The sequence below is a fragment of the Durio zibethinus genome, chromosome 15 (assembly GCF_047325235.1).
Source record: "Durio zibethinus cultivar Kanyao isolate XHJ-2024 chromosome 15, ASM4732523v1, whole genome shotgun sequence".
Lineage (NCBI taxonomy): Eukaryota > Viridiplantae > Streptophyta > Magnoliopsida > Malvales > Malvaceae > Durio > Durio zibethinus.
The window spans coordinates 21,539,595-21,559,881 of NC_143176.1; the positions used below are offsets into that span (position 1 = coordinate 21,539,595).

The 20,287-nt window shown below is 35.0% G+C and overlaps 5 protein-coding genes across 8 annotated transcripts; 2 read left to right on the forward strand and 3 right to left on the reverse strand.

Annotated features, from left to right (window-relative positions):
• Positions 1 to 239: 239 nt before the first annotated feature.
• On the forward strand, positions 240 to 2,995 carry LOC111301340 (protein GRAVITROPIC IN THE LIGHT 1-like). 2 transcript variants are annotated; one of them, XM_022896936.2, is made up of 3 exons: positions 240 to 834; positions 1,046 to 1,695; positions 1,937 to 2,995. In XM_022896936.2, the coding sequence occupies exons 2-3, from the start codon at positions 1,083 to 1,085 to the stop codon at positions 2,719 to 2,721; spliced, it is 1,398 nt and encodes a 465-aa protein (XP_022752671.2). In that variant the 5' UTR covers positions 240 to 834; positions 1,046 to 1,082; the 3' UTR covers positions 2,722 to 2,995. The 2 variants fall into 2 exon arrangements, with proteins under 2 accessions (XP_022752671.2, XP_022752670.2); XM_022896935.2 differs by having other exon boundaries at positions 240 to 1,695.
• UCP2 (uncoupling protein 2) lies at positions 2,877 to 7,171 on the reverse strand. The gene is made up of 9 exons (XM_089744799.1): positions 6,779 to 7,171; positions 5,754 to 5,969; positions 5,598 to 5,676; positions 5,300 to 5,433; positions 5,121 to 5,219; positions 4,893 to 4,997; positions 4,222 to 4,296; positions 3,774 to 3,860; positions 2,877 to 3,278 (listed from the first exon to the last, which is right to left on the reverse strand). The coding sequence occupies exons 1-9, from the start codon at positions 6,845 to 6,847 to the stop codon at positions 3,240 to 3,242; spliced, it is 903 nt and encodes a 300-aa protein (XP_089600925.1). The 5' UTR covers positions 6,848 to 7,171; the 3' UTR covers positions 2,877 to 3,239.
• Positions 7,172 to 8,221: 1,050 nt separating this feature from the next.
• On the forward strand, positions 8,222 to 10,076 carry LOC111301343 (DNA sliding clamp PCNA). The gene is made up of 4 exons (XM_089744803.1): positions 8,222 to 8,650; positions 9,169 to 9,321; positions 9,451 to 9,552; positions 9,703 to 10,076. The coding sequence occupies exons 1-4, from the start codon at positions 8,332 to 8,334 to the stop codon at positions 9,930 to 9,932; spliced, it is 804 nt and encodes a 267-aa protein (XP_089600929.1). The 5' UTR covers positions 8,222 to 8,331; the 3' UTR covers positions 9,933 to 10,076.
• Positions 10,077 to 10,274: 198 nt separating this feature from the next.
• Positions 10,275 to 14,210, reverse strand: LOC111301342 (putative sugar phosphate/phosphate translocator At3g11320). Of its 2 annotated transcripts, XM_089744802.1 has the most exons (5): positions 14,137 to 14,210; positions 12,160 to 12,439; positions 11,839 to 11,942; positions 11,515 to 11,743; positions 10,275 to 10,840 (listed from the first exon to the last, which is right to left on the reverse strand). In XM_089744802.1, the coding sequence occupies exons 1-5, from the start codon at positions 14,154 to 14,156 to the stop codon at positions 10,694 to 10,696; spliced, it is 780 nt and encodes a 259-aa protein (XP_089600928.1). In that variant the 5' UTR covers positions 14,157 to 14,210; the 3' UTR covers positions 10,275 to 10,693. The 2 variants fall into 2 exon arrangements, with proteins under 2 accessions (XP_089600928.1, XP_022752675.1); XM_022896940.2 differs by lacking the exon at positions 14,137 to 14,210 and having other exon boundaries at positions 12,160 to 12,721.
• LOC111302132 (cytosolic enolase 3-like) lies at positions 13,919 to 19,375 on the reverse strand. Of its 2 annotated transcripts, XM_089744800.1 has the most exons (14): positions 19,091 to 19,375; positions 18,850 to 19,004; positions 18,229 to 18,403; positions 17,785 to 17,856; positions 17,572 to 17,688; positions 17,228 to 17,308; positions 16,727 to 16,803; positions 16,470 to 16,573; positions 16,019 to 16,117; positions 15,841 to 15,926; positions 15,359 to 15,445; positions 14,914 to 15,111; positions 14,137 to 14,221; positions 13,919 to 14,043 (listed from the first exon to the last, which is right to left on the reverse strand). In XM_089744800.1, exons 1-13 carry the CDS (start codon positions 19,193 to 19,195, stop codon positions 14,150 to 14,152), a joined length of 1,428 nt encoding a protein of 475 aa, XP_089600926.1. In that variant the 5' UTR covers positions 19,196 to 19,375; the 3' UTR covers positions 13,919 to 14,043; positions 14,137 to 14,149. The 2 variants fall into 2 exon arrangements, with proteins under 2 accessions (XP_089600926.1, XP_022753805.1); XM_022898070.2 differs by having other exon boundaries at positions 13,919 to 14,221.
• Positions 19,376 to 20,287: the final 912 nt, after the last annotated feature.

Consider the following 20,287-nt stretch of genomic DNA (forward strand, 5'->3'; position numbering starts at 1 on the left):
TTAATGCCAGTCCCACTGTCATTAAATGAAAAAGCCTCTTGGCTTCCTTCTTGTACTAATTCCTTCGCACATGGAAACCATGCAATGCTCTTCACCTTAGTCTAAATCAACTTGACCTGGATATAAAGCAAGGCCCAAACATCAACTTCATAAAACTTTCTACAAAGAATACATTACCAAATCTCAAATTCAATAGTCAAATGTTTCTTTCTATAAAGAGAAAGACCTTTTAAAAAAAAAAATTATAAAACAAATTTAGGATTCATTTGAATGTAAAATTAGTGCTGTTCCATCTATAACAACATATATTGAGAACATGTTGGTAAGTTCTAAAAATTTCTCGCCCTACCATTTTTACACAAACTTGGATGGAATGATATTACAACTGCAAAACTTGGATAGCAATATGCCAAAACTCAAGCAATTGTCAAATTCATGAATTTTCCTTCTTCTATATCCTCCTTCCTTTGGGGGACCTGCCCTTCAGTCTTGAAAATATCCCAGCATAAAGGAAAGCACCATCATCTACGCCACCTCATGTGATTCCTCCTTCTCTTTAACCTTATCATAATCACACAAACTAAAATCTACACCACCCAAGTTTCCAAACAAGGGCATTCTGGTAAATACAACTGGACAGATCACACGTCCAAACCAACTTTACAGTGAAAAGGTTTGACAATGGATTAGTTTTCTGTTGTACAACCAGGCAGAAGAAAGGCAACCGGGATAGCCGGGAAACCGAAGCCAAGACCTTGACTTTTTTTCTAGAGATCCGTCTCAGAATCAATCGTCTAGATTCTCTTTAACATCTGAAAATTCCCACATTTCCAGGTCAGCCTTCTGTCTGAATTAAAAAAAATAAAAAGAAAACACTCTTTTTTTTCTTTTTTCTTGGTGTTGGGTATCCGCTATCTTCAACGGCAGTGGTGTTACCTTTTATCATGCCCATCCTAATTTAATAAAAAAGTTTCTAACTTTGCTTGAAAAGACTCAAGCTTTTTAACTCACTGAGTCGTTGCTCATCTCACTTTGGTTGTCTCAGAAACGGAGCAGCGGTGAAGGTGAAGAAGAAGGGAGAAATGGCGACCAACGTATCGAACTTTTCGGATCTGATACAACGAGTTGCAGCTTCTTGTTTGTTGCAACCCCTCGCCGCCGGTGGGCACGAGTCAGGCGACGTTGACGCCGTGGCTCACACCGTTATTGAGGAGTACAATAATTCGAGTGAGGATGAAGAGAAAGAAAATGGAGTGAAAGACGTGGAAAAATCGAGGAGAATAAGGAGGGTTTGGAACAATGGAGAGAAGGAAATGGTGACGTTAATAGAGGAAGTTTTCGAGGCCGTGGCGGAAATGAAGAAAGCTTACGTCAGGTTACAAGAGGCGCATTGTCCGTGGGACCCAGAGAGGATGAGGGGGGCTGACATGGCGGTGGTGGGGGAGTTGAGGAGGCTTGGGGTGTTGAGGGAAAGGTTTAAGAGAGGGAGACGTGGTGGTTGTGGTGGTGGAGTCGTGGCTATGCTGAGGGTAGTGGTTGCGCCATACGAGGCGGCGGTGGAGGAGTTGAAGAGAGAATTGAAGGTTAAGGAGGTGGAGATCGAAAACTTGAAAGAGAAGCTGAATACTGTAACCTGCCTTTCCAATGGTGGAAAGAAGCGTGGTCTCTCCAAGTGGAAAGTCGGCTGCAGTCAAGGTAATTTGCTGAAACTTGGGGTTATATTGGTAATTATAAGAAGCAGAAAACGTTGGAATATTATTCTGACCAATGGCATCCAGCCACGTTATCTGGAAGCCATAGTCAAACTGAGTCTTCGTTCATTTTTCTTTAGATAACTAGGAATCAGGAAATCATTAGTTTTTATTTTTTTTGGCAAATTATATGGGAATTTTAAGGTTTGAATCAAGCATTAATCTTTGGTTATTCCTGGTGACAGTACTTGCAGTAGCACCAGATCCAGAGCTGTTTGAGGCCACAATGAGTCAGATGAAGGAGGCATCAAAGTCCTTTACATCTCTCCTCCTTTCCCTCATGCGAGAGGCTCGCTGGGACGTCGCCGCCGCTGTCCGATCTATAGAAGCTGCCACCGCCACTCCTGATACCGCCACCCAAACCACCACCATCACCCCCTCAGTCGCTGCAAATCACCATGCCAAGTATGCGCTTGAGTCATATGTTACACGCAAATTTTTTCAAGGCTTCGACCACGAGACTTTCTACATGGATGGCAGCCTCTCTTCCCTGCTTAATCCCGATCAGTACCGTCGGGAGTGCTTCACTCAATACCGTGACATGAAAGCAATGGAACCGGTTGAACTTCTTGGAATCTTGCCTACATGCCATTTTGGCAAATTCTGCTTCAAGAAGTACCTTGCCATTGTTCATCCGAAGATGGAAGAGTCCTTGTTTGGAGACCTGGAGCAGCGCAGCCAAGTAATGGCTGGAAACCACCCTAGGAGTCAGTTTTATAGGGAGTTCTTGAGACTGGCTAAGGCAATTTGGTTGCTTCATTTGCTTGCATTCTCACTTGACCCTTCACCAAGTCAGTTTGAGGCAAGTAGGGGTGCAGAATTTCATCCACATTATATGGAAAGCGTTGTCAAATTTTCAGGTGGGCTGGTACCTGCTGGTCAGATCGTGGGATTCCCAGTTAGCCCTGGGTTCAATCTAGGAAATGGATCTGTTGTCAAGGCAAGGGTTTACCTAGCAGCTAGGACTTGAAGCAAGTTATGGTTAGACTTCTTGTCTCTGCTTGGATATGTTTTAGGATTTACAGTGGGGGGGAGGTATATTGATTGAACAAGAGCAAAGTATTGTTTCCACCTTCAACCAAGTTTCCTTCCGCTATCAAACAAGGCAATGGAGGGCACATCAGGTCCAAGCAACTTAAATATCTCATGTTTTACTTCAAGAATAAGCAATGTTTGTTGAATGTCCCACAAATGTTGGTATTACATGATTCCAAATACAATGGGGCAAATATTTGCCAATTTCAGTTTGGTTGGGAGGAGACAGACAGACAGACAGACAGACAGCTTGTATTCCCACAAAAGTGTGAGGAAAAGTTCACTAATGGTTACAATGACACTATTTTATCTAAGACAAATGAAAAGTTACAAAAAAAAAAAAAAATGGCAAATGCAATGCCTACCTTACTCTTTGCTCAAAAAATATACTGCTCAAGAATCGAAGGGACAATAAGCAAGCAAAAGCTGTGTTTTCCGAGTTGCAAGCTAAAATCAGTCATAATATAATTCGCCCCGGAAAACTTTCTTAGCCTGTCATCAACATAACAAGGAAAGCATATTCATCAATGGTAGCAAATATAAAGGTTTTCTTAAGATTCAAAGCTTTGAATAGAAAAAGTCTCTGTATCCAAATAACATGAGAAAGAAAAATCTTCCCACCCTTTTGTCAAAACAAAAAACATTAAAATAGATATATAAATTAAGATCTGTACTGAATACAGGTGAAGTTTTGGCAAAGGTCTAATTTCTTTAAAAATTCGCTAAGATGCCACCGTGCCAGGCATGTCTAATGGTTCAGACATAACATAGCACTACTAAGGTTGAGCCAAATAAACATGGCAGTTTTCCAAATCCAGATGTGGGATCATAGTGTGTTTAGCCTAAATGCAGAGATAGAACTGGAAACACCATTGCAAAATACAAAACGGGAGATTGGAATGCACATGCATACATATATTAGAAAAAGATTAATGCGGGCCAATTCAAAGAAAGTATAAAATTTCAAATCTAAAATGCAGATCTTACTTGCTCAAGAGTCAAAAACATAACCACGTTCCAAGATCCTAGCCGACTGAAATTTGGAAGAAACCCCTTATAGAAGGCAAAGAATCCCTGTGACGCATCAACTAGCAAAAAGTTACTACTCATCATAATAATGCTTTTCTAGTCAAAAATCAGTTTCTATCAAGACTAACTGTCAAAAGTTGCATCTTTGAGAAAGGACTCAAGATACATATGTAATGAGCAACAAAAGCCAACTATTTTTTGAAGCTTTAAGTTAACTACACAGAGGGATAGTAACAATGATAAAAGTAAAATTTTTCAGCCCAGGAACATGCAAAAATCTATAGTTCTGTTACCAATTTTGACCCTCCAGTAGTACCAAGAATATAAAGTGTAACCAAAAAGATATGTATAGAATCTAGAGAAATCTAGAAGAGATGCAGATAAACCAACCAGAAAATCAACATACCTCATTCTTCAAAGTTTTAATGAAACAATCAAGAGTGTTTTTGTAGCCAGAGTCTCCCATCATTCTAGATTTTACCTGAAACATAACAAGCAGATCCATCCACCCAACATGATAAATTTTACAAAATCAGTCTATGTGATACAGAGCTCCAAAATCTTCTACAAGCATAGCCTTGCCATTGCCTCTGACGCTTAGAAGACAAATTAGACTAAAACAGAAGTCTCAACATGGAAAAAGAATCACAATGTAAACTGTATGGCACATTATCTTCTTTAACAATTCCAATCCAAAGTACAGAATGGCACAGTGGTTCTTCATATCCAGTGGTGCTTATCTCAAAATAAAGGTTCAGCTCAAGTTTTCAGTCTAAAACTTGTTGCACCAATAAAAACAATTCCATAAAACACCATCATTGGATTCTCAGAAAAATGCCGGTTGAGCAGAAGCAAAGCATTAAAGCGGAAATAAAAAGCATGATTATAATCAAATTTAACAACTCTGGCGACAAAGATAAGCAACAGACATTAATTCTAGGTTTGAACCATTTACTAAAGTAAAAGCTCAAAGCTATGGGACAAAACTTATGATAGAGACAACAAATAATCAAAAGTTTACAATCTTGTAATTCTTAACAAGCATAGCAGATGATGAAGTCAAGATCAAATACCTACCACATCAATGGGAGAACCAATACAGACTGCAAAGAGACCTGCACCAAGACCTGCTAGAAGATGAGTTAGAACATTGTCTGAGAACCCTGGAATTTTCAAAATTGTCTGCATGAATATAAAGATATTAGAAGTTAGAACTTCACCAGAACAACCATACTAGCCAAGCATGATACCAACTTTATCAAAATGAGTAACTTCAACTTAGTTTACATAAAATTGAAATTTCACCTGTTTCACTTGATCATAACTGGCTAGTTCAGCAGCATTTACAATGGCATTTCGTGCAATGTTGGGCCCAAGTCCTGTCCACAGTGCCCCTAGTCCTTCCTGATTATTGAAAATTTTATATGATAAGTAAATTAATTTCTCAAGAAAAAAAAGGATAGTATTATTCTAAGAAAACTGACTTGTCTAACTATGGTGTAGTATGCATCCAAAGTCCCATAATAACGCCTAGCGACCCCAACTGGAAATTTTCCTTCAGCTTGCAGTCGAACTTTAACAAGATCAGTTGGATTAGCGACTGCAATAGCTAGAGCACCTGTTTGATGTGAATAACTTTTATATGAGCTTATTGCAAAAGCATCCTTTTAACAAATCAAAAGGCAAACATTGATTATGAGTGCAGCACCTGTAATCTGACAAAACACGGTATAAAACTAAAAATGGAAGATGTACACAGGAGAGTAGTTACGATTAACTCACCAGTCAATAAAGCTGCTAGAATTTTTTGGTATAAAGGAATATCTCCAACATAATCACTGCCAACTAAAAATGTTTTGACCTGTCACCATTTACAATACATGTCAATCTATTACCAAAAGAAAAGAAGAAAAGAAAACCACAAAACCATAGCCTTACCGGTTCATATAACCCAATCCTTAAACCTCCGTAAATGCATTGGCGATGTAAGCCAGCGATTATTCCTTTCCAAAGTGCTGATAACCCTTCTTCCTTAGCAATAGTAGCCATAGTACCCAACAAGCCCCTATATTTAGGTAAATTAACTTCATCACCAACTGCTTTCTTTTGGAGCTGAAGTCTAACTTTGGCAGTGTCCAAAGGAATGGTACAGAACTGCAAAACCGCAAGCACAATGCTCAAGTAAAAGAAGAGTGTTAAGCAAAAAGAAAATAAAAGAAGTATGGGAAACGCCTCTCCAATTGCTGAAGAAACAATGTGAAGCAGATTGAACAAGAATAGTTCAATTTAAACTCGAAGCATTTATGATGCTACTGTACACCAGACAAGTAGAAAAAAGTATTCCATATCATTCCATATAAAAGTTCTGATATCAAGCAATGCTTCCTGTGATCTTGATTAAACAATGATTGTTAAACTGAACAGGGTAAAAAGGCAGATTAGGCATATATCCACGGATAAATCAGAACAAGAATTCGTAGTATGAGTATCTTCAACCTTATGAAGATATATAATTGAATTACTACCACTTGAACATACATTTCTTACAAATAACCAAGCATCTAAAATCAGGCCGAGCTAGTACCACTGGACCGTCTCCTAATACTACCAAAGCTTGATGAATTATTTGGATCTAAAACTTTCGTGCAAAGTTCTTAACATTGTTGAACTGATAAAATATCAAAGATCCAGCCAGAAACAAGGAGCCAATGCCAAGGACGAAACAAACTGAATCATTATCAGCAAATTAAACAACAATAAGAAGCAAGCATCAAGCAATAAGCTTCAGATAGAAACATGAGAAAGCAGATATATGCATATAATTTCCACCTTAATACAAAAAAAATCAACCTTTTTCCCCACTAAACTAGCAATCAAGAAGAAAATAATCACAATTATCAAACAAAAAAAGAAAAAGAAAAAGAAAGAGCACATTTATATTTATATCCATAGATCGTGAATACCTCAGCAAAACAAGCAGCAAAAGCACTGCAAAGAAAAGTTTCAGCGAAAGAGAACTTGAGATCTGCCATTGGGAACTTAAAATGAGAAATGGGTAGCAGAGATTTGGGCCAACAAGAGGAAAGGAATTGGTTGAGTGACAACGAAAGAAAAATAAAATAAAGGAAAAGATATAGGAATTTGATAAAATGGGAGAAACAGGGTGATTAAAATACGCTTTCATTGGCAACCATTGAAGGTTCTGCACCTGGGTTTTTCACTCCCTTTCATTTTCTTTATTGTTTTTCATTAATTTAGTACTAACATTAGCATTTTCGTTTGGTTTTCACATGTAAATGGTCGTTGAGGTTGCCTCCGTCTTAATATCCCATCATTTGATTTTGTCGTTGCACAACAAAACAAAAACAATGGTTTTTGTTTACTTATTTATTTTCTATTAATATTTTAAAGATGGGTTTGATTGTTGGTTGATCAGTTAATTTATTGCTTGATAAAAAGTCTACCTGCAGAAATTTTTACAATCCCAATTTTGTAAATTCGTTTTACGATGTTATGTTTATAATTAAAAAATTATATAATGATTACAATAACTTTTAATACATGTTATAAAAGAATATTAATAATTTGATTTTAATCGAATTAATAGATAAATTTTATCTAATTTAATTAATTAATTAATCATTAAATTAATTTTATTTAATTAATAAAAATAATTTAAAAATAATTTTTGATTAATTCAGTTTAAAATTAAATTAATTAAAATTTTAATTCAAATATAAAAAATTCAAATATAAAACAAAAAATATATGAAATAAATTATTTTGTTTCGTAAATGGTTAAACTTTTTAATATCATTTGGTATTTAAATATTTTATTAGATAATTTTATTAATTTTTTTAAAATATAAAAAATATAAAATATAAAAATATAACTTAATTTAAATATATTTATTATTTGATTATCCAAAAAATTTAATAAAAAAACTTAACCGAATTAATCGAATTTAATTTAATTGATTAATTTTTAAAATTAATAAATTTGATTCAATTAATAAAAATAAAATAATATAATTTGATTAATTTAATTTTAAATAATTAAATTCGAAATTAACAAAATCAATCGAATGAATGTTAGTAATATATTAAGAAAAAATTAATAAACAAATCAATTAATCAAACAAATAAATAAAATTAGTCACATACAAAATTGAACCAAATTGGCCCAACACATAGAGAATAGAGGTGTCCAAAGTCCAAACGTGTTGAAATATGATGTGGGCTTTCTAGGCCAATGGGTCACCCGACCCAACTCCAAATAGAAATTTCTCAAATCAGAAGTTGCATGACAATACCCTACAAACAAAACTACCTAATCCTCCCCCATTGGCGGGAACCAAGCGTCTCTCTCTCCCGCCAATTAAACCCCTACGATTCAAAATCATTTCCCCTTTTATATAAACCCCGCAAATTCCTCCCTTTCTTCCCTTTCTACCTCCAAACCCTAACACTAGATTTCTAATCTTTAAAGCAAAAAAAGGAAAAAAGATACCCCCAAAATGCTTGAGCTTAGGCTAGTTCAAGGTTCGCTTCTAAAGAAAGTTTTGGAAGCCATTAAGGACTTGGTCAATGATGCAAACTTTGACTGTTCGGCTACGGGATTTTCGTTGCAGGCCATGGATTCGAGTCACGTGGCGCTGGTGGCTCTGTTACTGAGATCCGAAGTGTTCGAGCACTACCGATGTGATAGGAACATTTCCATGGGAATAAACCTAAATAACATGTCCAAGATGTTGAGATGCGCCGGTAATGATGACATCATCACTATCAAGGCTGATGACGGCAGCGATACCGTTACTTTCATGTTCGAGAGCCCCAGTAAGTTTTCCGTTTCCTGGGGTATTTTGATATTCCTTGTTTTCAGTAGGATTTTGGTGGGTAACTAGAGTTTTAAGGTTTGGGGATACTGGGATTTATTAAAGTTTGTGTTTTTGGATGTTTGATTTCAATTTTCTTTCTGTTCAATGGTTCTTTTGGAAAGTTTATCATCACTTTGGCTGCTGGGAAAAAGGTGGAAAGCTAAAAGAAACTGTATAAGCTGTAAAATGTTCTTTAGTTTCTGAAATTATGGTGATTGACGCCTTGTTTGTTTGTTTGGTCGCTGGCACCTAGTCAAAAGAAAACTAAGCCATGGAAATTTAAAAGACTTAAATGCTTTGTAAATGCTTTGTCGTAATTTCAATTCAAGATGAAGATTCTCTGAGTTTATTCAATTGGAATGCAATTAGACTCTTTCCAGTTTCGTTTTTGGGCCAAAGACTTGCTAATTTTTTTGTCAATATTAGGTTGAACTGACATTTTGTGTGTTTCTTTATGCTTGGGCTAATGGATTAAAGCACAAGACAAGATATCGGATTTTGAAATGAAGCTGATGGATATCGATAGTGAACACCTTGGAATTCCTGAGGCAGAGTACCATGCTATTGTTAGGATGCCTTCTGCTGAGTTTGCAAGGATTTGTAAAGACCTTGCCAGCATTGGTGATACGGGTACTGCTGAAATGTTTTGCTTTCTAAGATTAAAGGGATTATAGATTCTTGGCTTATCTTTCATCTTTCTGGTTGAGCTTATTTACATGTTCTCGTGCAAATCTTAGCTATAGTTTGATGTGGTTGCAGTTGTTATCTCTGTTACCAAGGAAGGTGTGAAGTTTTCCACAAGAGGTGATATTGGAACTGCAAATATTGTTCTCAGGCAAAATACCACCGTAGATAAAGTATGTCCTTTGGGCCTGTCATATTATTGTTTTTCTTTGTTAAGCTCTGTCTTTTGTTTGAACATGATTATTAATACTATGTAATGCCCTCTTTCCAAGTTATGTAACATGATTAATTTGATGGTTTTGTTGATTTGTGGATGAACACTTGCAGCCAGAAGAGCAACAATTATAGAGATGAACGAGCCAGTATCATTGACATTTGCATTGAGGTACATGAATTCATTTACAAAGGCTACTTCATTGTCCAATACAGTGACAATCAGCTTGTCTTCAGAACTGCCTGTTGTGGTTGAGTACAAGATAGCTGAGATGGGTTATATCAGGTTCTACTTGGCACCCAAGATTGAAGAGGATGAGGATGAGACTAAGCCACAAGTCTAACTTGATTTTGGCATGGATCCTGTTTCCTCGTACATTACAATATGTGTTTGATGTCGTGTCATTAATGTTCCCTTGAGAGTTCTACTTGAGGCTTTCACCTTGTAGCCAAGCATTAAGTAGATTAGGTTATATGGATGACATGTGATAACATTTCTTTCATGTGCTTGGATTTTTCGATGCATTGTTATAAACGATGCGTTTCTTTTCTTATTTGTCTTCATTTCTATTCAACTCTATGGATTCTCCTTAAATATGTTAAAAATTTAATAAATACATGAAGTTGAGAACGCTTTGAACAGCCCACCTGCAGAAAGATAATATAAAGGTAAAATCAACTTAAAATTTTCAGTTCCCTGTATGGGTTCAGTTTAATTTCGACAATAGCAGCATTGCTGCCATTTTGCAGGAATGTTGATCATTACTTAAAAATTATAAGTACATCAACAAACAATAATTTATCATTACTCTTACCTTCAAATATAAAAAGGCTACAAAAAGAAAAAAAATCTTGTCAAAATTTTCTGCCATTTCTCCATAAAGGAAGAGAAGACATTTGCTCGGCACCTACAAGCTGAGGAAACAAAACTAAATTCTTCCTTTACTTGAGGTTCTACTTGCTATACTGCATAATCTCCTCTTCTGGTTTCTGCAAAAGAGGGACAACTTATAGCATCACCCGAATTGACTTGTTTTCAACTGGCCCCTCCCACACTAAAGACATAACATTGGTGGAATTGTGCCTGTATCTCCTGCTTATGGCTTTACATACTGCGTTTTTTGGCTTCATTGTAGAGAATAACCCCAGCTACGGTGAGTAAGTATCCAAGCATCCCGGTAACTGATACAGGATTTCTAAATATCAAGATCGAGATAACCACAGCAACAGCACCTTTTGCATTCCCCAAGACCTGTAAGAACAAGCATGCTTAATCTCGATATAGACATTATCCTTAAAGCAATTGTATAATTTGCCAAATAAGTCGTGTTTTTTTCCCACTTGTTTCACTAACAAACAAATGCCAATTAACACATTGCTTTCACTTGCCTATTTCTTCCAAGGAGAAGAGAAATACCTCAAGGATCGCTAGGTTCGATTATACAAGTACAACTCAAGAGATTTCCATCCATCAAATTAAAAGATTAACAGCGAGTGATTAAACCCCAAAAATTTGTCAGTTACAACTTCTTCCAAAATTACAAAGTGCCTGAAACTTCTATTTGGGGATTCATGCCCTGGAAAGCCAGGTAAATACACAGGGAAGAATCTTCTGGCCATCCAACTAGTGTAAACTATTTTAGAAGGCTTTAGTTACGTCTCTTTTGGAATGAAATGATACAATATATAAAGGGTTGGGGGATTTTAAGTGTAGGAATAAGACTTTTCACCATTTACCAACTTAACTAATGAGCACCATGAAACTTACAAGTCACCAGATACCGACAACAGGTAAAGTAATTTACCTACAAGATTCTATCTTGTTATCACGATGTGCCAACAACTAAAGCACTTTATAAATATGTTTTTATATGCAATTATCTTTTCCTTTCCACTGGCATAGCATTTTAACACAGACAAAATTACCTGAAGAGTCAAGGGACAGGTATGCTTAGTGACCAAGAAATTGGTTAAGTTCACAAAATATGCTAGTGCAGAATTGGTGGTCAGATACAATAAGAACTTCCAATCATCTCTTGCAAGTGCAATCGTAATCCCAACCACACCTTCTTCCATAAAAAGAGCTGCAGGAAGAAGGAATATGACAGCTACAGGAGCCATGTACATTAGCAGGTTCATGGAGTTAAGCTTTTCCCTAGTAAATTCATCAAGATAGTACATGTCAATTCAGAATAACTCAGCAAATGTCCAAATTTCATTTTGATAAGTAGAAGAAAGAATGTCCCTTACCCTTCAGAAGAAAGCAAAATCCCTTGAAGCACTGATTTAAGAGCTCGTGCTGCTGTGGCACCAATACACATTATAAATCCAAACAGATGAAACAATGGTTCTCCCTTCAGCCATGTTATAAGAACTAAACAACATCAGTAACCAAACAATGGTATTATCCTTAATTATAGCATAAATTATAAAATTGGAATGATTCCATTACATTTTCCATGGCAAAAAATGAAAAAACCAACCACCTGAATTAAAAAATTCAAGCTGTTTTTCAATTTTCACCAAAGATGAAACAAAGCCAAATATTGAAATATAGAACCATGGGCTTACCCCACTGGCAATAATAACACCAGTGACAACAGGAACGAGAGTGACATACGTAACCCAACCTTCCCTCTTCATGGTCATCAAGTACGCGAAAACCGCCGTGAAAAACGGCGTGGTGGCACCGACAGCTTGATTAAACGAGACGGGGAGAAATCTAAGCGATATATTCCCACCAACAACAGAAAAACAAAAGATGACCCCCAATGCGGATATCTTCATCAGCTGCAACCGCGATCTTACCCCTTGCAAAGGAGCCATTTTCAGCCATGCAATGGCGATATAACTGAACATGGAACATGCCAACATATGGCACAATGTAAGGAAAATTGGGTACTTGAATCCATAATTGCTTAGCAAGAACTTGTTCAGTAACAAGACTCCAATGTTTGAGGAGTACCACGATGTTATCAGCCCGACCGTGAATAAACGGCTCATCAGGTTTGATGATGAGTCTTGTAATAAAAAACGTTTTCCTGGGTGTTTGATGAAAACGAGAAAAAAAAATTGTGTTTGAAGATAGTTCAAATCTAGAGAGATACAATATGGATTGAAAGTAAGAATTTCTTTTTTTGATTGTTGTTATTACAGATTATAGAGAATTTAGGATTGACATTTGGATGGTAAAGGAAGAATAAGAAGAAGGTTATGGACTCATGGCTTTTGTCTCTATGAAGATGAAAGATAGAACCTGAGGTGATGAGGTTTTTTTGAAGTTTCTGTTTTTGAGGAGATAAAGTCGGGGAAGGCTTCTTGTTCTTCAATTTTCATTACATTATTTTTTTTTCTTTTTCCAATTATTATTATTCTTTCCTTCTATGTTTTTAAATTTTTAATATCTCAAAATTATTTTTTTTAACACTTAAAACTCTTATTTTTATATTTAAAAATTATTTTCATGATTTTTTTTTTACTTTTTTACATTAAAAATCACTCAAAGAGTGGTAAACAATTTGAGGAGTATTATGCATGACTTACTTTTATGAATATATTGAAAATTATTTATTGCAAAAGATGAATGAAAACCTTCAATTGAAATTTTGAAAATTGACAATGATTTTAGGGTTTTTTTTTTTTTTTTTGTGGTGAATGATTGGCAGCTAAGCAGTAATGTCATAATTTTCTTGGATTTTGAGTTATATTATACTTATAATATGGCATATAGTATAGACTAGGATAATGGTTCCTGTTAATGTATGGTTTGATCTAGCAATATATGGAAAACTTCAATTTCAAAACAGACAAACATAATACACTTTGGATTCATTAGAATAATGAATTTGGAATTTCTTTTAATGGGAGAAGTTTTGTTTTCTTATTACACTAAAATGTTTTATCTAAGACCTTGAAAAATGACAAAGGAAAAAGCAATGGCGTGACAATTACATCATTTGTCTTTAACCTCCTTTACCATCATATATTTTATAGTATTATACATTTTTTAAGTTATGTTAAAAAAAAAAAAATTTTGCACTTGAATGTTTGACTAAATGTGACTCTGAGTTGAGTTCGAATTTTTAACAGAAAAATCGGCAAAGAGCTGCATATCAATTAAATTACTCCATCTTCAAAGCCGAGACAAGTCACTAACTTTAAATGAGATTTACGAATTTTTTAAGACTTTTCGAATTTATAAATTACCTATCAATAAAAGACTGCAAGAGTTCACAGTTCGAATCTGAATATTTTGTATCCAGACCCTAATCCTTAACCACTTGCGTCAACCCCTATCTAGCAATTCAAAATTTTCTATATTTCAAACCCATTCACTGAATAATGTGTTGTTTATATTCTTCAGACTTCAAAAGCATTTTAAAGGCTCTCATCACCACCAAAAGAAAAGGAGGGTGGCGTGGGAGACTTCAGGGGAGAAGCAAAAAGAGCAGAAAACTGCGAACGTTGAACAAATTGTTAAATACATAGGGTAAACTATTTCAGAGGCTCAAACCATAGAGGAAAAGAAGAAATGCTAGTATAACCCACCCCATAAGAACAATCAACATGATGGTCTCCAGTCTTCGCCAGCATACACTGCTTGATCCCCGAGCTCTTCTTCGATTCGGAGCAACTGCAAAAAGATTTTTTTTTTCCCATTAATTTCATCTATTGCCTCTTCTCCACTTTGATCAGGAGTAGGACTAATATCGTGCTATAGATACAGTGTGCTCATTTTTCTCAGGCTAACTCATCAGCCAAGGGAATAGAGGAAGGAGAAGGCATGCTGTATGAGCACATAACGTGAAAGAAAATGGAACGGAATATCTTATACACACCTGCGCATGGTCGGAATGTGGGGAGGACTGAGGAGATCTAAGGAATGCTAATCACAACTACACTCATGTGCGTGTGGACTGGTAAATCTCTAGGTGATGGTCCTAACTGGATATTTAATTAATGAACAGAAATATAGACGTATATATATCATAAAAGCAATTGTGTCCTTAAATTACTTTGGTTAGGTGCATCGATTAGGTAGTATAGATAAGAATTCATGAAATATATGATTTGGCAAAGTAGTCACAAGCTACCAATAAAATTAGCTTGTATTTCAAAACTTAGAACCCTTTAATATTAGCATATTGTTCCTTTTCACTTAGCAAAAGCACTTAGATATTACACAGTTGAAGACCTATAAGATTTGTGTTAATGAAGCTATTGTTGCTATAATTAATGTCTTTTTAATTTCTAAATTGTGAGCCATGGAGTTACAGAAAAAAGCATAAATTAAAAAAGTAGCACTTTACAAATAGAAACACAAACCTGGTTGTACTTAGCCAACCGCTCTCCTCTGCAAGGAGCACCTGCTTTGATCTGGCCCGCACCAAGGGCAACTGCTAAATCTGCGATGAAAGAATCATCAGTTTCCCCACATCTATGAGATACCACCACTCCCCAGTGGGCTTCCTTTGCCATCTTTACCACTTCAACAGCCTCTGTCACAGTTCCAATCTGATTTATCTGATTTAGAACATAGAATTATTAGAACTTGAATTTCCAATAGCAAATTGAACACAAAATGTTTCAACACATTCTTTTGGCACAAAATACTCCCTTTTTCCCAGCTTCAGATCATATTGATAGTTTTTTATTCCATTTACATAGACAACATAGGGGAAATAAAGTAAAAAAGGAGGCAATTCAGATAATTTGACATCATTATCAGCAAATAGAAGTACTCATGATCATCCAATAATCCTGTAGATACCTTGAGAAGAAGAGAGTTGCAAGCAGATTCCTGTATTGCCCGCCCAATGCGCTTTGGATTTGACATCAACAAGTCATCACCAACCACCTGCAAAGCCATCGCACCTTAAGTTACAAGTGGTCAAATATAGTGCAGAAACATTAGATCCAAACAAATTGCTGAAGTACCCAATAGGTCCATCAATCCTACATAAACATGCAAGTCAGATCCTATTTATGTTTAGAACAACCAAAAGCCAAACAATGAAATCATTTTGTCTAACAAGGTGTGTAGGTAAACACCCAACAGAATTTGAAGTATAAGAATTTAATCATTTACAAAGGAAACTCAAAAGAGAAAGTATATTGTAGTTGGTTATCTTCCATCTATCTCCAAAATGTGGGAATATTAACTCTATATTCTTGCCTTTTGTTGTACATGCTAAATAGGATGGAAACGTCATTCAGAAGGCCTGAGCATCAGTAGTATGTTAATAAAAAAACCTGACATAGTCCAAGACTGCAAAAATATTTGCTGTGTTCCCAATCTTCCTTGTCAAAGGGATCTTCAATAGATGCAATTGGATAATCTAAGACATCAGAAAAGAAGAAAAAGGAATGCAACAACATTAAATTATAGTTCAAAGAACAAACAGAAGCCTGCACAGAAAAACTGACATACCAGTGCAAAGTTCTTTGTACATCTGAATCATATCCTTTCCTGACTTGAAATTTTTTCCAGATTTATTTGGAGATTTGAATTCTAAATCATACTTTGTACCTGTATGAAGGAGAAAGAAAAGTAACTCCCAGTTATCATGAGCAAGCCGTGTCTACACATGAAAGAACATCCTGGGACCCAAAATTAGATCCTAAAGAGAAAGAAACATGCAATCTGACTAGGGTAAAATAAGCTTTTGTTTCTGCCTCCAACTGTACAGTACAGCGCACCTAAATCATACATTCAGTTTGGTATCTTATATCCTACTAATGGAACGTAAGGCAATAGCTGTTGCATGATGATGCCAACATCTCTTACTGAACAGTAGAGTAGCAGTTTCTCCCCAAATCTTGTCCCCTGTATCACATGCTTCAAGATGATATTTGACTAATTATAGGAAAATAAGCATCACCTATGCAAAAATCAGTAGCGGCAACATCAATTCCTATCTTTATTCTGTCACTATATCCCGTTCTGCTGATAGCTTCTTGGACAATATCCAATCCTTCTCTAACACTGCCAACAGAAATAGGAGAAAATCAAACAAAATTCCACCCAGGTTCCTAAGATAATATAAGATAAACCTCATTCACCCTTATGGGTTACGGGCAGAGTGCATTCATCAATAATATGATAAACAATGATGTCATACTTAATAGTAATACTTGCCTGGAGACGTTAGGAATGAAGCCACCATCTTCACCAACATTACATCCATTTGCACCATATTTTTCTGTAATAACAGCCTGTTCTTCTTATGAACAACAATTATAATAAATGAACGAGTATATGCATGACATTTCCAGTGCATATTGCTCTTAAGATGGTATACCACGAGTATTAAGGTTAACCAATTCAAAGGTTATACAGATTATTAGACTGAATGATATTTCACTGTTTGTGTCTACCCATAAACTGATTGGTTAAAATAATTTACAAGCAACCTTTAAAATCATTTTCAAGCAACTAAATAGAACTAAAACTTAGTCTTTATTTCTTAAAAAAAGCACAGGTGTCTGCTTATGTCTTTGTATATAATCGTATCCATTTTCAACCAAGAACTTTTACAAAATTAGGCATAGACCAATCAGATCCATTTAAGATGTGTGTAATGAGCACGTAACTTAAAACTAAAGCCAAAGGCTAAACAATTTGGTTTAACAAAATCACCTTCAAGTGATGATAGGTCTCAGAGCCCATTTGTAAAGCTTCCTCAAATCTGCCTGCTCCTGTCGGGAGAATAATGATGTCCTGATAGCAGCATTACACAAATCAAGTTACAAAGATATAAGAAAGTTTTTGGATAGAAAAGAATCTAAACCATCATGCAGTCAGTTGTGGGGCATTTTACCAGAAGCCGAGTATGGAGATAAAATTTAGGAATCAAAATCATAAAACAATGCTTAGTTCATGGGGGCTCAAAAATGCTTTTGATGAATATCAAGCAAAAGATCATTTACAAAATACAGTAAGCAAATATTTAGAATTTAAACCTAAAAAAGATGGTTATTTACCTGAATGGGCAGACCATTACCAGAATGTTTTCCACCGCTGATAACTGTGAAGGCAGGGACAGGAAGGATTGAGTTGGTTTGACCAGAAAGATCGGCTATGTGTTTGTAAAGTGGAACCTGATTTTTATTTTGGTTAGAACATTTTGAATAGAACTCAATATTTTCTAGTATATAACTAGGAAACTGAAAAACAGATTGACAAGGAAATGATACCTCCTTTTCAGCAGCCCCAGCTTTGCATGCAGCGATTGACACAGCTAATATAGCATTTGCTCCAAGTTCATTCTGGGATAATCATGTTCAGACAAAGAACCATAATGCAACAAATACTGTGAATTGCAGTTATAATGGGAATCATCCAGCCTAAAATTCAAAACAAAGAGATCTAAAAGGTGGTAAAGAAGAGATTGGCACAATAACTTCTTCCAACTCTATTTTTCTCCTCATTTAGAATCCATACAAAGGAAATTGTGCCACTTCTCTCCATTTCATTTCTCTTCTCTCCACTCCACCTTGTCCAGACCGGTAGGCAGGCATTTAAAACAATCTCTAGGTCCCAACCCAAACCTACTATTAAAATGTTTTGGTTTTTAAAACATATGTAAAGTGAACAACTAACTACACCTGAATTTTGAAAAAGAAAGAAAAAAATTATACCTTCTTTTCGGACTTGTCCAAGTCTATCATGGCCTGATCAATTTGTAGCTGAACCGTTGGATCCATACCAACCAATACTTCAGATATTTTCTCATTTATGTTCTTAACAGCTTTTGTCACAGCATTTCCAAGATATGTTCCCTTGTCCCCATCTCTTAGTTCAACAGCCTCATACCTGCATCAAAATTGTCAAAATTAATACATTATCATGGAATTCAAATTCTGGGATCAAATTAATTTTCCAATAATGTTAAATAAGAGTTTAAACAAAATGAAACCTCCTAAATTAGAAACAATAACTAGTAAAATCGTTCAATTTAACTACGCATTGCCATATGAATTAAAACTAAGTTTCTCAGTTCAGGTAATTTCTAAATTCCAAAACAAACTGAATAACCTTTCAGTTGTTTCTCCTTTTTTTTTTATCTGCACAACTGGAAATTTTCGATTCAAATTCTCAACATAAAGAAAAATTTTGATTCATATGATGGAAACATAAATTGTAATTCTAAAAGTTCAAATTTTGATTGTATCAACAACATTTTTTTTCTCGGCAATCAAACAAAGAGAAAATTTTAAAAAATAAAATTCAAAAGAAGGAAAAAGAGCAATAAAGGTTACAATCCCGTTGAGTCGCCGCTAGGTACAGAAGCACGAAACATTCCTTTGTTAGTGAACAAATCAACTTCAACAGTAGGAACTCCTCTGCTATCGAGAACCTGCCGAGCTTTTACTTTCATTATTACTGAAGGAACCGCTTTTTTCATATGATTAGACTGCAATTTCATTAAAAAAAATTTCCTCAAAACGAAAAGTGAAGCAAATCGAAATTTTGAACGGAGAGAAAGAGAGAGAGAGCTACGATGAAGAGGACAGGATCGGGAGTTTTCGCTCGGACGGCGGCATTGACGGCGTCTTCGATTTTGCGAGAGAGCATGTGCTTGTCAAGGTACTCTTGCACCGACATGTTTTGGTGTGGCCAAGTAGTGAAGATCGGAAGGAGATGCTTTGCTTTGAACCCAAAATCTTCACAGTTTTTAGCTATTCGAGTTTCACAGGAGAACTCAGTACACTTTGGTTTCTCAAGAAATAGCTCACTCACTGTCTTGTTGTTTGAATTTTTTAGCCTCCACCATCTTTTTCCCGCATCCTCGAAAAATCTAATTCCAGTTTTAAGGACCCTTTTTTCTTTGGAGGAGGTGGGCCGATGGCGTCCAGGAGCCAGGCCGAGGCCCAGGACTAGGTTCAGTTAAATAACATATCACGATCAACCTCGAGTTTTCAACACTATTGTACGAGTTTTCTAGGACAATAAGGTTTGGATTCGATTATTTGGATTAATATATATAGTAATATGGATTTTTAAAAGTTATTAGAATTATAATTGAATTATTTTAATTGATTTGATTAAAATTAAATTTTATTTATTTGATTCGATTTGATTTATAAAATTTTAAATAATTTTTTATAATATATTTAAGGAAATTTAAATAGAAAATAAATGTTTTTATTTTATAAAACTTTAATATATATATATAAACTAACGAAAATATATAATTTATTTAAGGTATTTTTTTTTTTTACTTTTTGATTGAAATATTCTATCAAAATTTAATATTAATATTTAATATTTGAATTTAAACTAAATCGAGTAAAAAAAATCAATTTAATTTAAACTGAATACTATAACTTCAAATCAATTTTTTATTTTATTGATTTTTTTCTCATTATATTAAAATTGAGAGTTTATAATATATATATATATATATATATATATATTATAAACGATTCAATTTATGTTATTTTTAAATTTTATATTGTAAATGGAATTGACAGCTCAATAAGATTTTGACAGGTTCTGATCCTATCATATCTCGTAAGATCAATTTTTTTTTTTAAATCAAATTTTGGGTTAGATCATATAATAATTGAAAAATGTCTAGTCGAAGTCGAATTTGCCAACCCATATATATATATATTATATTTATTTATATAATTTTATATTTATATTTTAAAAATAATATTTTTTTAATTCAAATTGAATGGAATTCAAGATAAG